At 44.8% G+C, this 14,166-nt stretch overlaps 1 protein-coding gene and 1 pseudogene across 1 annotated transcript; one reads left to right on the forward strand and one right to left on the reverse strand.

Moving 5' to 3' along the window:
• Positions 1–3,281: 3,281 nt before the first annotated feature.
• On the forward strand, positions 3,282–5,033 carry LOC117504774 (annotated as a pseudogene).
• A 6,231-nt stretch (positions 5,034–11,264) lies between these two features.
• LOC117504596 (dehydrogenase/reductase SDR family member 4-like) lies at positions 11,265–14,025 on the reverse strand. Its single transcript, XM_034164084.1, has 8 exons — positions 13,901–14,025; positions 13,286–13,463; positions 13,091–13,192; positions 12,873–12,943; positions 12,754–12,805; positions 11,881–12,015; positions 11,743–11,798; positions 11,265–11,672 (listed from the first exon to the last, which is right to left on the reverse strand). Exons 1-8 carry the CDS (start codon positions 14,023–14,025, stop codon positions 11,558–11,560), a joined length of 834 nt encoding a protein of 277 aa, XP_034019975.1. The 3' UTR covers positions 11,265–11,557.
• Positions 14,026–14,166: the final 141 nt, after the last annotated feature.

The raw sequence follows: 14,166 nt of genomic DNA on the forward strand, positions 1-14,166 counted from the left end.
CATATTGTGTGCACTTTTTGTGCTTTGCTCTTGTAGTGTTTTTTTTTCCAGTATCTCATGGAATACAGTTGTAATTTAGTTTTACTGACAATGACAAATGAATGTTAAAATGTTGCAACAGTACATATAGTTAAAGGATTGATAAGTACAGTTGTATGTAAAAGTTTGTGGGGGCTCCCCCCGATGATTTCCATGATTTTCCTTTATAAATCATTGGTGGTTTGGATCAGAACTTTCAGTTAAATATATCATATAGCAGACAAACACAGTGATATTTGCCAAGTGAAATGAAGTTTCTAGTATTTACAGAAATTGTACAATAATTATTTATACAAAATTAGGCAGGTGCATAAATTTGGGCACCCCAACAGAAAAAATACATCAGTATGTAGTAGATCCTCCTTTTGCAGAAATAACAGCCTCTAAATGCTTCCTATAGCTTCCAATGAGAGTCTGGATTCTGGTTGAAGGTATTTTGGACCATTCTTCTTTACAAAACCTCTCAGGTTTGTTGGTTTCTGAGCATGGACAGGCCACTTAAAATCACACCACAGATTTTCAATAATATTCAGGTCTGGGGACTGAGATGGCCATTCCAGAACGTTGGACTTGTTTCTCTGCATGAATGCCTCAGTAGATTTTGAGCAGTGTTTAGGGTCGATGTCTTGTTGAAAGATCCCCGGCGCAACTTCAACTTTGTCACTGATTCATGAACATTGTTCTCAAGAATCTGCTGATATTGACTGGAATCCATGTGACCCTCAACTTTAACAAGATTCCCAGTACCTGCTGTGTTCTTTTTCAGCCATGCATACCACCCCTTGTTATGTCCAGATAACTCAGTTTTAGTTTCATCAATCCACAGCACTTTATTCCAAAATGAAGCTGGCTTGTCCAAATGTGTTTTAGCATACCTCAAGCGACTCTGTTTGTGGCATGTACGCAGAAAAGGCTTCCTCTGCATTACAGCATCATTCAGCATCTCTTTGGGCAAAGTGCACTGTATAGTTGAACGATGCACAGAGACACTATCTGCAGCAAGATGATGTTGTACAACCCCAATTCCAATGAAGTTGGGACATTGTGTGAAATATAAAGAAAAACAGATTACAATGATTTGCAAATCCTCTTCCACCTATATTCAATTGAATACACTACAAAGACAAGATGTTTAATGTTCAAACTGATAGACTTTTTTGTTTTTGTGCAAATATTTGCTGATTTTGAAATGGATGCCTGCAACACATTTCAAAAAAGCTGGGACAGGGGCAACATAAGACTGGGAAAGTTGATGAATGCTCCAAGAACACCTGTTTGGAACATTCCACAGGTGAACAGGTTAATTAGAAACAGGTGAGTGTCATGATTGGGTATAAAAGGAACATCCCCAAAAGGCTCAGCCATTCACAAGCAAAGATGGGGCAAGGATCACCACTTTGTGAACAACTGCATGAAAAAATAGTCCAACAGTTTAAGAACAATGTTTCTCAACATTGAATTGCAAGGAATTTAGGGATTCCATCATCTACAGTCCATAATATAATCAGAAGATTCAGAGAATCTGGAGAACTTTCTACACGTAAGTAGCAAGGCTGAAAACCAACATTGAATGCCCGTGACCTTCGATCCCTCAGGCAGCACTGCATTAAAAACCGACATCATTGTGTAAAGGATCTTACCACGTGGGCTCAGGAACACTTCAGAAAACCATTGTCAGTTAACACAGTTTGTCGCTACATCAACAAGTGCAAGTTAAAACTCTACCATGCAAAGTGAAAGCCAAACATCAACAACATCCAGAAACACCGCCGCCTTCTCTGGGCCCGAGCTCATTTGAAATGGACAGACACAAAGTGGAAAAGTCTGCTGTGGTCTGATGAGTCCACATTTCATATTGTTTTTGGAAATCATGTACGTCGTGTCCTCTGGACAAAAGAGGAAAAAGACCATCCAGATTGTTACCAGCGCAAAGTTCAAAATCCAGCATCTGTGATGGTATGGGGGTGTGTTAGTGCCCATGGCATGGGCAACTTACACATCTGTGATGGCACCATCAATGCTGAAAGGTACATCCAGGTTTTGGAGCAACACATGCTGCCGTCCAAGCAATGTCTTTTTCAGGGACGTCCCTGCTTATTTCAGCAAGACAATGCCAAGACACATTCTGCACGTGTTACAACAGCGTGAAGATTGTTACTTATCTAATATGTAATTAATGTTCATCATTGAAAAAGTAACAGCAACAGCCATAGAATAAAGACAAAGCAAAAGAAACAAAGCCCACAGAAAATAAATGCAAATAATAGGTTCCAGTAATAATAAATCATAAATTCAAAGTTGTTCTTCTGGCCATTGACTGTTTGCCCCTTAGTGTTTATATTTTTGTTGCATCCTCATTGTCTCCATTAAGGAGGTCCCACATGGTTCTGTGGAGTCTTGTGGTCCCCAGGGGGTGGCTTTGGAAAATGGAAGGGGGGCAGGGGATCTGACTCTGTGACTTTTGGTTGGCAATTAAGGTGCACTGACACTTGCACAACTTTGATGCACATACTTGCATGCCCTGTGTCATGCAGGAGAGTAAACTCGTCTTTAACTGGTGTAGACTGAAGGTGAGAGCGGCGCCGGTGCATGCAATTGCGTAACGAGAATTTTGAAATGTTCAAAAAAATCTTTCACGCATAAATGTTGTGCAACGTGGTGCACTCTGCACGCCAACACAACGTGCAGCTCGTCAATTGGAATAAAGAAGTGAACAGAGCGAGTGGTTGCATCAGCGGATCGCATCAGAGCGCAGCTCGTTGGAACCGTTAGAACGAGATGTTAAATATGTCATAAACATCCGTTTACAACTGCACACAAGAAGGAAAGAACATGCAACTATTTTACTAAGCCATGACAATGTAAACATGATAAATAATTACTTTTGTAGATGGCTCAAAATGCTTTTTCCAGCTCATTCAGCGCATGTGTGTGCGAATAGCTCTGGCTATAGCGGTCCTCTGCGATAAGAGCCATTTTCAGCAGCCAACTTGCAGAGAAAATGATTAATCCACCACAAAATATTTATTTTATATACGCAGCGTCCAGCATACAGCGCGTGGCAGATGGTAGAACAAAGCATGGCATCCAGCTGGGAACACAGCGGGTGGCATCATCACAACAACGTGTGTGCATCAAAGTTGTGCAAGTGTCAGGGCACCTTTAGACCCTGAGCAGCACGGGGCAGATGCACCACTCGTCCCCTCCTCCCCCTCCTCCTCTCTCATTACCATGAAGCCCCTTGTGTCTGTTTGAACATTGATTCTCTCTTGGCTCTTCTTTCTTTGCTTCATCATCATTGACACAGTTGTGAATTTTAAATGGGCCATGATTCTGCATTTTACATTTTGACCCCTTTTTGTTCGTGCCCTCTTCCACTGTCACTTGGCGACATCTTCCCTGTTCTCAGCTCGTCCCTCCTCATTCAAACCAGTAAAAACAAGCACTTCTTTTGTATTCTGGACTCTGCATTGACTTGAGGATGGACTGTTTGTGTTCCACATTAGCTGCTTTGAATTCAGTCTTTTTAAATGTGCTCTAATTTAGTGTGTGTGTGTGTGTGTCTACTGTTGTCTCTCCTCCTCAGATGGTTTTACCAAAAGCGTTTGACAACACCTCGGAGAGCCCTGAGGAGCTCGCATTCCGGAAAGGCGACATCCTGATGGTGCCAGAACAGGAGCAAAGCGGTGGGCCCAGATGGTGGCTCTGTTCCCTTCATGGCAAACAGGGCATTGCCCCAGCCAACTGCCTCCGTCTCCTCCACACTACCCTGGAGTGTATGGAGGATGGAGTGTATCACTCTCCAACCTGTGCAGGTGAAGGGCGAGGAACTGGACCTGCCTCAAGACCTGGAGAGCTTTGCTGGAGGGCGACCCCGATCTCACTCTAGCTCTGGTACACAACCCCGACCTGACTGGGATATCATGGTGACGGGCTGACCGTGCTCCCCCTCCCTCAGAGGGTGTGGCTCAGAAACAGCTGGGACGTTTTATCAGACTCCAGCGGTTCAACATTTGAGGCAGACAGGAACTCTTCTAGCCTCAGAGTCTCTGTACCTTTCCCTCAGTGGAGTTCCAAGATCAGCTGAGGAACCAGAGGATGCCACCTATCTAGTTCCAAGAAAACAGTTGGATGACTGTTATTTAGTGCCCAAAGGTACGCAACTCAACCAGTCCCAGCAGAAGACTGCCTCTCCCTGAGCCTGGTTCTGCTGGAGGTTTCTTCCTGTTAAAAGAGAGTTTTTCCTTCCCACTGTCGCCAAGTGCTTGCTCACAGGGGGTCGTTTTGACCGTTGGGGTTTTTACGTAATTATTGTATGGCTTTTGCCTTACAATATAAAGCGCCTTGGGGCAACTGTTTGTTGTGATTTGGCGCTATATAAATAAAATTGATTTGATTTGAACTCGCAGGCGATACTGTTTATCAAGTCCCTGCAGGAGCTTTCTGCTCCAACAGAATATCAGGTGTCTCCCAGAGAGCTGCTCAAAGCAGTTTCCGCTAACGCCACCACCTGCAGGGGCAAACCTGGAGCAGCTGGTCATTTGGGGTCACGTTTATTGGGCTGGGTGGTGCAGGTCAGGGTTCCCGGGTCACCAAATTTTGGCCACAAACCTCCTCCTCCAGCATCTCCAGTGAGGGGAGTCACAAGGAAGGACGCGCAGCAAGTCTCCACGTCCTTAGTGGATACTCAGTCGGTTTCTAAATCTGCCAGTCAGCCTTCGTCTGCGTGTGTGCAGCACGGAGTCGACCAAAAAAGAGGAACTCCTCAGGTTAAGGAGGACAGAGTCCATAGTGTCCTGGAGAACAGCAACGGTGTGGAGCAGAGAAAAGGAGAACATCAGGATTACTCTGATCCTGCTGGTGATCAGGTAAGTGATGGTTATTAGTTCTCCTGAGGTGAAGTGTTATGTTTCTTAAATTGGCGTCATAATTTTTATTTTTTATGCTGATAGGTTTATGACACGCCTCCTAGTGGCAGTCTCACATTAAACTAGACATTAAACTAGTCTATCTCACCCCAGCCCCCCACATTAAATATCTGTCTCGCACCCAACCCCCCACATTAAAGTAGTGTATCTCACCCCAACCCCCCACATTAAACATCTGTCTCGCACCCAACCCCCCACATTAGTCTATCTCACCCCCACGTTATGGTAGTCGTGTGTTGTCTCCCCCCCCTCCCCCAAGGCGAGGCCACACCTGTCTCAGTCTTCCTGTCTATCCAGTCCATGTGCTGCTGCTATTTTTCTCCGGGTCACACCCATTTGTGGTTGCTGTGACGAGGCCACACCCCCTCCAGTGGTCTTCTTACTGACTGTCAGCTGTCTGCTTGTACAATGTGTTTCTAATAATGAGCGCTGACTCTGTTATACATAATTCCACAAACAGGAGATCTTGGGCTGTTTGTTTAGCTGAGATTTATTCATGTTTTTATTTTATTTATTTATTTTTTTTAGTTATATACTTTGTCATAGGTTGCCATTTTTTGTGGTTTTCTGTGCTGGAAGTTGGTTACTTTTTAAGATAAAGTCCGACATGATGTTTACTGTCCACAGGCTGCAGTTTCTTGCAGGTTGTTTGGCAAAAGTTTTAATTTTAAACTCCACAAGTTCCCAGAAGTGGAACATTAAATATTTCAATGAGAAGTCCCTGTGCAGAATGAAAATCTTCCAGTTGGTTCTGCTGGAGTCCCCCTAAATTTTGAATGTGTGTGTGTAGTTGTGTGGACCAGTTTTGGTTTTAAACCATCATTGTGAAGACTTTCTGGCTGGTCCTCGCTGGTCTTCGGGTTCAGTTTTTCTCTGATGGTCATTGTTTGGGGCTGCAGTACGTCTATGAGTTGTCCTCACAAGTATAACGTGTGAGTGAGTGACTGAACAAAATGACTGAGTTTTGGACCAAACGTAGTGGAATGATTCAGTATCTGCCAGCGGGATAAAAGATTAAAGGTCAAAGTTTGGGCCCAGTGCTTTTGTACGTCGGGGATAGAGAGACTGTAGTAGAGAAGCTTGAATCTTTGACTGGACTGGGTTGCTTGACGTGAGGACGTTTCCCTTCAAATCGCAGAAGCTTCCTCAGCTAAAATTCTTGCTCTGGTAGTCTGACTTCTGTCTTGACTCTTGTAGAGAAGAAATGCGCATGAAGAAGATCTGATAAGGTTTCCACTCGTGTGTGCCTCACCACTGCTGCACATTCAGCTGTAAGTTTCCTCACAGCATTGTGGGCCTTCTCTGGACTGTAAAATCCGATGGATTTAAATCTTGGATCCAGCAGAGTGGAAAGTGACAGTACAGTTGAGCTTTCCAGGTTGTCAAACTTATTATTGAGGGTTGTCGTGATATTCTGTCCAAGAAGTGTTGCTGTTACATTTGTTGTTTTCATGATTGCTTCCCAGCTTGCTTGAAATAACATCTTCACTAGTGGAATCACCATTGAACCAGACACTCTCATCTCCTGGGACAGCTCCACAGTTGCTGTATAGACTGGGGCGAGCACTTGGAGACAGGCTGCGATGGTTTCATATTCCTCAGACGAAAGAGGATGGACATCTGTCTTCAGCGATGCCAGAGCTGCCCTGACTGTCTGCCTCTCATCGTACAACAGCTGTAGCAGCATAAAGGTGCTGTTCCAGCGAGTGTCCACCTCCTGTATGAGCTTCGTCACAGCACACTTCATTTGCTGTTGCACCTGTTTGACTTTTTCTTTGCCGGCAGTGCTGGACCTAAAATAAGTCACCACTTTTCGTGCCTTTGTGTGCAGATCTGCTGGGCCAGGCGTTTGATCCAGGGATTTTTTCACTACCAAATTGAATGCATGTGCAATGCAACAACATGTCGTAAGGCGAGCTTGTTTGCAGTGGACACCATGTTTGCAGCCGCATCAGTCACTAGGCATTGAACCTTCTCCTCCAGTCCCCACTCCACCATCAGAGACCTCTGAGCAGCTGCAGTGTTTTCAGCAGTGTGGTCTTGGGGGAAAGGCAGCACTCCTCAAAGTAAAGTGGCCATCTTCATGTCATCCAGCACACACTGACATGTTACTGCCAGATAAGCATCCATATTGGTGGAGGTCCACATATCAAAGGTCAGACTGACTCCCTCCACGCTCTGCCTCTGCAGTTGAACCTTGGCTTTGACCTTCTCCTCCTCATATTTCTCCTTCACCATCTTCTTCAGAGCCTGTCTGGAAGGCAGTGTATGTGGGGTCAAGCTTTCCTGCAAACTCTTTGAAGCCTGGATCGTCCACAGTGGTCAAAGGCTGAGAGTCCTTCACCAACATGTTCACCAGCGCCTCATCCAGCTCCTGCTTTCGGTCCACTAAGACAGAATCAAACAAATAAAACTGTTATTTGACATCATGTTACTGTAACATTTTAGTGGTGTGTGTGTAGACTTGTGTGAGTAATCATATCTATTGAACATAACCTACCACGAACAGTGATCTCCTGCTTGTTTTCATGCATCGAGGACATATTGTTATTATACACCAGTTGCATGGAACAATGCAAGCACTGGACCTGTATGAAGAGTAATGATCAAACAAGAACACAAACTGTCAGGTCGTAGAAATCACTTAAATCACCGCACAGGCAACTGTACCTAACTTACAGGCTGCTACATTACTAGCTTTTAAGTTGCTTGTTTCATAATAAAGCACTCACCTTATTAGGACTGATCAGCTCAAAGTGTTCCCACATTTGAAAACGGCTTCTCTTCCTGGTTGGCTCCATGTTGATCCAAAAGCAGTGATGATGATGATAACAAACTCCGACAACAAATCCACATGTTGTTTGTTGTGATGGGTGCCTTTAAGGTGTGTTTTGGCACGCAGAAGCTTCCTGAAGCAAGTCGTGCATCAGTGACTCATCTCGCGATATGAAGCGATTCATTCGGGACTGAAGCAGTCACTGCTTCATACCTTTTCGCTTACGTCATTTGCTCTGCCGCAAAGCGAGCTTTAAAGCAGTGGTTCAAAGAGAAAACAACTTCAAGTTGGAAGCAAGGGTCGGAGCTTTGGTGTCAGACTGACATCACTACTTTTAACACCAGTATGAACTCGATTGTCACCTTGGTCACAAGAACACTGACCTTGGAAGGTGACATTTGAGGTCACACCTGTTCAACCCCCGTATGGATCAGACAGAGTGGGAGTGTTGTGTGTTGGTGGAGGACACAGTGGTTCAGTGTTGCACGTTCACTCTACATCATGGTCGCTCTTCTTGAATCTGAAATGTCTTCTGCTTTTGAAGTGTCCTGTTGCCTCTGTGAACCAGATGGCTGTAGGTTTACCGGCTGTCTTCCATTTGTAATCTTTCAGGTCTATGACGTGCCCACTGTGGCTGTAAATGTGTCCATGTCAGATGTACAGCACACCGGTCCCGCGTCTGTGGCTGACGAGGTTGATGAGGACGTCTACAGCGTCCCCACTCTTCCAGGTCTCCCTCTGGGTCCAGGTGAGTCCACCACAAACCTCTGTGGAGACAATGTCAGTGATGTAGGACAGCCTGTGCCCGGTTCTGAGAAACAAGTCGGCACTGGAGATCGTCAGAGACTCTTCTGAGCCCAACTGTGGGATCTATGACATGCCTGCTCTGACCGCTGAAGTTCTGCCACACTCCTCCTCCTCGTCCTCCTCCACCTCCACTCGCCATCTCTCAGTTTCCAGTAATGGCTCCAGCGATGTGCATTGGAGAGCCACGCTTTCCAGCCTTGTCCAGTCTGTGTTGAGCACAGCGTCTTGCTCGGCCTCCATGCTGTCATCGCGGGACCTCGCCACCTCCTTGGCTGAAATCTTGTCCACATGGAAAGCTAATCATTCTGGTGATCCAGCGTTGGATACGTCAAACTGCAGGTTAGCATTGGGATTTTTGTCATGCGACTTGTTTTTATATCGTATGATGTCATTTGTAAATGTAGTGGTAGTTTTTTTTCTTTTTTGCAGGCGTAAAGTCATCAGCGTTTGTTCTGAACTTGAGTGCGAACGTGTTTGTGTTTCCACATTAGGGAAAACCTGATCCACTTCCTGACGTAGTGGCTGAGAATGGACAAACACAAACGATCACCGCCGAGCCGAGGGTTAGTCTCAGGTTAGTCTTCTCTCTTTTTTTATTGGGTCTGCACAGGTGAGTCATTGATTCGCTCGCTGTTCACAGTGTGTCCTGTTTACTAATGAGTCATTAATCCAGCTCGCAGCCTCGTCGTCAGTTTGCTCTGCAGCTCCTGATGTGATCTAATCCTGTGTTTGTGGACCATCGGCATGATTACACACCATCCTGTTGGCTTCTGTCTGGATTTTCTTGTTTTTTTTTGTTGTTGTTTTTTGTGAGAGTTTCATGTTAAGTTGTTCGTGGTGAAACAAGAACACTTGTGTGGGCACATCTGTTTGTGTGTGTGTACAGTGTTCGTGCAAGACGTCAGACTTGGGAGGTTGGATGACAGTCAAACAGAATGCTGACAGTACAGGAATTACCCAAAGGATGAGGAACTGTCAAGACAGAAAGCAAAACGGAATACGGACAACTTGAAGTTGTCGGGATTCATACAGGAACGAAGCTGGACGATGGATAAATGATGTCTCTGAAAGTCAAAGACCAAAGTTCAGCAACCGAAATACCAACGTTCTGGGTGCAATGAACATCTTTTAACAATTATTTGATTTCTTTGTGCGAATGACATCATTATTCATGACTATTCCTACTGCCACACAACTCCAACCACACACGAGAAAGTTTCTTGACAGTTGTTATTGAAAGAAACCACGTCTCCCTAACAGGATGGAGCTGTGAGGTCATCACGCATGCACGTACGCACGATTGTTAAACTGCTGTATGAAGTGTGAATTTTTTTCTCTCTTTTCTCTCTAGAGACTGAAGATGTAAAAATCATGAAAACAGTTTCTAGTTTCCACGAGTTCGTTCAGACACTGCTGACAGACCTGGATGAAAGAGAACGGTTCTTCCAGGTCAGTCCTTGTGTCACAGCGGCGGTTTGATGCCGTTTTAGTCTCGTTGGGATCAGAGATAAGTGTGTGTGTGTTCTCTCCTGTGAACAGGAGGAGTTTTTGGTGGATTATGGTCCAACTTTTGACCAGGAGCTGGAGAAGCTGCTGTGGGAGTTCCTGGTTCGACTGGACCAGCTGCTCCCGGTGTCAAACCTCACACAGGTGCTGCATGCTTTTCAACACTTCTTCTGTCACAAATAACTGTGTCGGTGTTCATCGCTCTGTTTTTAACACCAGTCTGTCCCTCTGAATGTAGGCAGCTGTTTAAATCTCATCACTGTTTAAAAAAAAATGAAGAAAAAAGTTTGATAGCAGGTGGATCATTTGATGTCATTTGAAGGGAAAAGTTTTGTTTCCAGAATATGTCGCGGCTCAGCACTGCCCCTGCTGTCCTGGAAGAGTGTGTGTGCAGGCGGCCACTCAACCCCAGCTTCTGAAGACTCTGCTTGAGCATGAAAAGGAAACCTGTTTTTGTTTTGTTTGTGACCTACTTTCTGTGGTGTTTGTCGCCCCCAGCTGTTCCAGAGGCGTTACTACAAGACCAAGTACGGGACGTACGTCCCCACTCTGAGGGAGTTCTGGAAACCAGCAATGGTGCGACGCAACTTGACTTCTGACAACAAACACAGATGATGGAATCAATAATCAATGCTAATCAATAGCCCCCCCCCCCCCCCAAAAAAAAAACCCCCACTCAGTTTCATGTTTGTCACCAAATATGGATGGTAGTTATTTTTATTACCCTTTTTTTGGGGGGGGGGGGGGGGGGGGATGTCTGTGCACTTCCTTCCAAAACTGAAGGTTCTTGGTTCAAGACCATCTATGCCCATTCTTCATAGAATGTGGATTTGTCAGGGAGGGTGTCCAGCTGATCCATATCTGATCTGAGGTGGTGCACCCCCCCTGATTAAAAAAAAAAGGGGGGGGGGGGGTGATGCTGAAAGAACTTAATAACTTAACGTCTTTATGTTTTTACATGTTCATCAAAGCAAACAGATTTCAGTTATATTTTTGATCAGCCCCAAAATACAACCATTAGAACCAGAGTGTTGTTTATGTTGTAAGCTGTGTTGATCTTACAAATGAAGTCTGAATTATGTTGTGCTTTTATTAAAATAAAGTTTCATTTTAATTTGAAAGTACTGGTCCTCGTTTAACGCCGTGTTCATGACCGTGGGACAAACTGGTTCTGAATCTGAAGAGCTGTAGGTGTTTAAAAACTCAGAAATCATTTTAAGTTTTATTTAATATTAAATCAAAAGTGCTCCGAGTGAATCAGTCAGATCAAGAAAACTTTTTTTTTAACTTTTAAACCAGATTTTTCAGAGAAGAAAACAAAATCGAGACTCTCGTCTCAGTGGTTTCCGTAAAGTTGTCCAACTGGAGACACTGAGGGTGGAGAGTTGACCTCTGACCTGTCCTAATGTCACCACTTGGCCGTCCATAAACAATCCAAGTTGCTTGTGAAAGCATTAATTCCAGAGTTAAGTAAATTAACACCCACACGCTCTGTGGTGATTTAGAGTCGACAGCTCATCCCGCCGGTCACCGTGATGGTTTCTCCCGTCATGTAGGAAGCATCGCTGGAACACAGGAAGGCGATGACGGCAGCGATCTCCTCCGGCTGCCCGATTCTGGATCAACAGACGCGTACATTAGGCTTCTTAATGTGCGCGTGCGTACCGCTTCACGCCGTGTGCGTACCTCTTAATGCTGAGCTGCCTTTTAAAGTCGTCCAACACGTCTTTGTTTTCCCACAACTGAAGCACAAAGTACAGAATAAACACGACAGCCTTCCTCCTCAAAACACAGTGTTCTGTTTGCAGCTCTGTGGAGCCTCACCGGTGCACTGAAGTGGGTCTTGATGAGCCCGGGGGCCACGCAATTCACCCTTATGTTGCTCTGAGCCAGTTCAGGGGCCAGGGCCCGGGTCAGACCCAGCAAGGCCGTCTTACTCACGCTGTAGGGACCCAAAGTCTGCAGGGACACAAAGAAGCACCAACAACAACGTCACTGAGGATCTGAAACATCTGCATGTCACGATTTGTATTTTGAGACATTTTCTCTTGTTTTGTAACGTGCTAGCAGAGGACGCTCACAATAGAAAACAACCTACAAATTAATGACCCACATTTAGTTTAATAATCACCATTCTGCAGATATTAAATCATTATTAATCTTTTTTAATGAACATTTTTGGCTTGAATTGCTCAGGGACCCCAAGTTTCAACATCATGAACTTACTTAATGACCCCCAGTTTCTATTCCCATCAATTTTTTCCCCAAGAACTCAACCACAAACACCTGTTTTGACCTCTGACCTTGGTGGAATGACCTCTCACTGTGTCCCAGTATACACTGAGGCTCGAGAGCAGATCTTGGACCAAAATCACTTAACACCAAGTCAGTATGCACAGCTCGAAATGATTTTTTTTCCCAAGAAAATGACCAGAAATGCATGTTTGACCTCTGACCTGTGAGACCAACACTTTTACTGAAGCCAGAGTGCAGCGGTTTGGCCTGAATTATTAACAGACCCCAAGTTTCTATTTGATCCACTTCAGCATTTTTCCTGCTGATTATTGGAATTTATTCTCTCATGTTTCCTGTCCAACCAGAAGTGCAAATTGTGCACAAAATTTTTTTTAAATTTATTTATGATCCACATGCATGTGACAAATTTTGTGAGGAAAAAATTAAACTTTTCTCACTGACCGTCGTCGGTTGGTATCCGGTCACGGATGACACGAACACGACACTCCCACCTCTAAAAAGAAAACATTAATTTGACTTCTGACCTCCACAGTGACATTGATTTTTTGTTTTTGACTCACCCTCTTTTGACCATATGAGGCACCACCAACTTGGTCATGAGGAAGCTCGACTTCACGTTTATGTGCAGGACCTGCAGAGATGAAGGTGGTGTTTTAATAATTCTCTGCATAAAGACTCAGATGGCTGCCGTCAGGCTCTGAGTCACATTCTATCATTTTCCTCCTTTTTGTGGACTCCAGACTCTGTTCCTCAGTAACTCGGACTGTTTTGTGTTTACCTTATCCCAAACCGATTCAGTGCTGTCCATAATGGGCCCAAAATATGGGTTGACGGCTGCATTGGACACCAGAATGTCAATGCCCCCAAAACGCTCTAGAGCCTGTTCCAAACAGAGAACATTACAGAACTCATCATTGTGATGTTGCCAAGCCCCAAGAAGGAGGTCCTAGCTCACCCGGGGGCTGGGACTCACCTTTTGGACCAGTTTTTCTCTGTCCTCTCCTTTACCGACATTACAGGTGGCTCCAGTCACGTCTATGTTCTGGCTCTGCAGTAAGGTCACGGCCTTGTCCACGTTGGCCTGTTGCCGGCTGCTCACCACCACGCGGGCTCCTCTCTTCCCAAGAGCCTCGGCTGCAGCCAGACCAATTCTGACGAGGAGAAAGAGAGAGACAGAGTGCAATATGTGATCTCAAGCCTGATTCAATTATGCTGGTGTACCTAAAAGCATGGTCCTAGAACCACTATACTTCCGAGTTTTCTTCTCAACATAAATCAAGTTCAAAATGGTGCAGATTATGTTTTGGTAAGAGTTTAGCTGATTCTGCAGCAATGCTGATTCTGAAAAGTATAACTAGAGTATAGGAAGTCGAGCCTTCTGCAAATGTCTTGGTGCTCCGCAAAGCATGGTCCTGGAGCCATGATAATTGCTGAAAGTGCAGATGACATTTCAGTGAAATTACATTCTGCATACTACTCTGCCAGCACTGTCTTTTCCAAATCACCTGCCTGAGGTGGAAAAAACCTCATTGCTCATCCTGAAGTTTCAACATGTATAAGAAATAATAAAAAGTGACAAAATTCATACCCGTCTGTCGATGCAGTTACTATCGCAACCTTTCCAGCAAAGCTGCTGTGAGACATCCTCTGGCTGGAGACACTTTTGGACATCAACCCCCTGTAGGCGGTCCTCAACATCACCTGTGACGTCATCACGAGGACAGACATGTTTGACCAAAAAAAAAAAAAAAACCCTTACTGGGGCAAAGGTCAGAAGAAACGCAGAACGATAAAAGCAGCCGTTTTTAAAGCTGCTACGTGGTCACATAACACTTATTAGCATAACTAGAATAA

The sequence above is a fragment of the Thalassophryne amazonica genome, chromosome 23 (genome assembly GCF_902500255.1).
Source record: "Thalassophryne amazonica chromosome 23, fThaAma1.1, whole genome shotgun sequence".
Lineage (NCBI taxonomy): Eukaryota > Metazoa > Chordata > Actinopteri > Batrachoidiformes > Batrachoididae > Thalassophryne > Thalassophryne amazonica.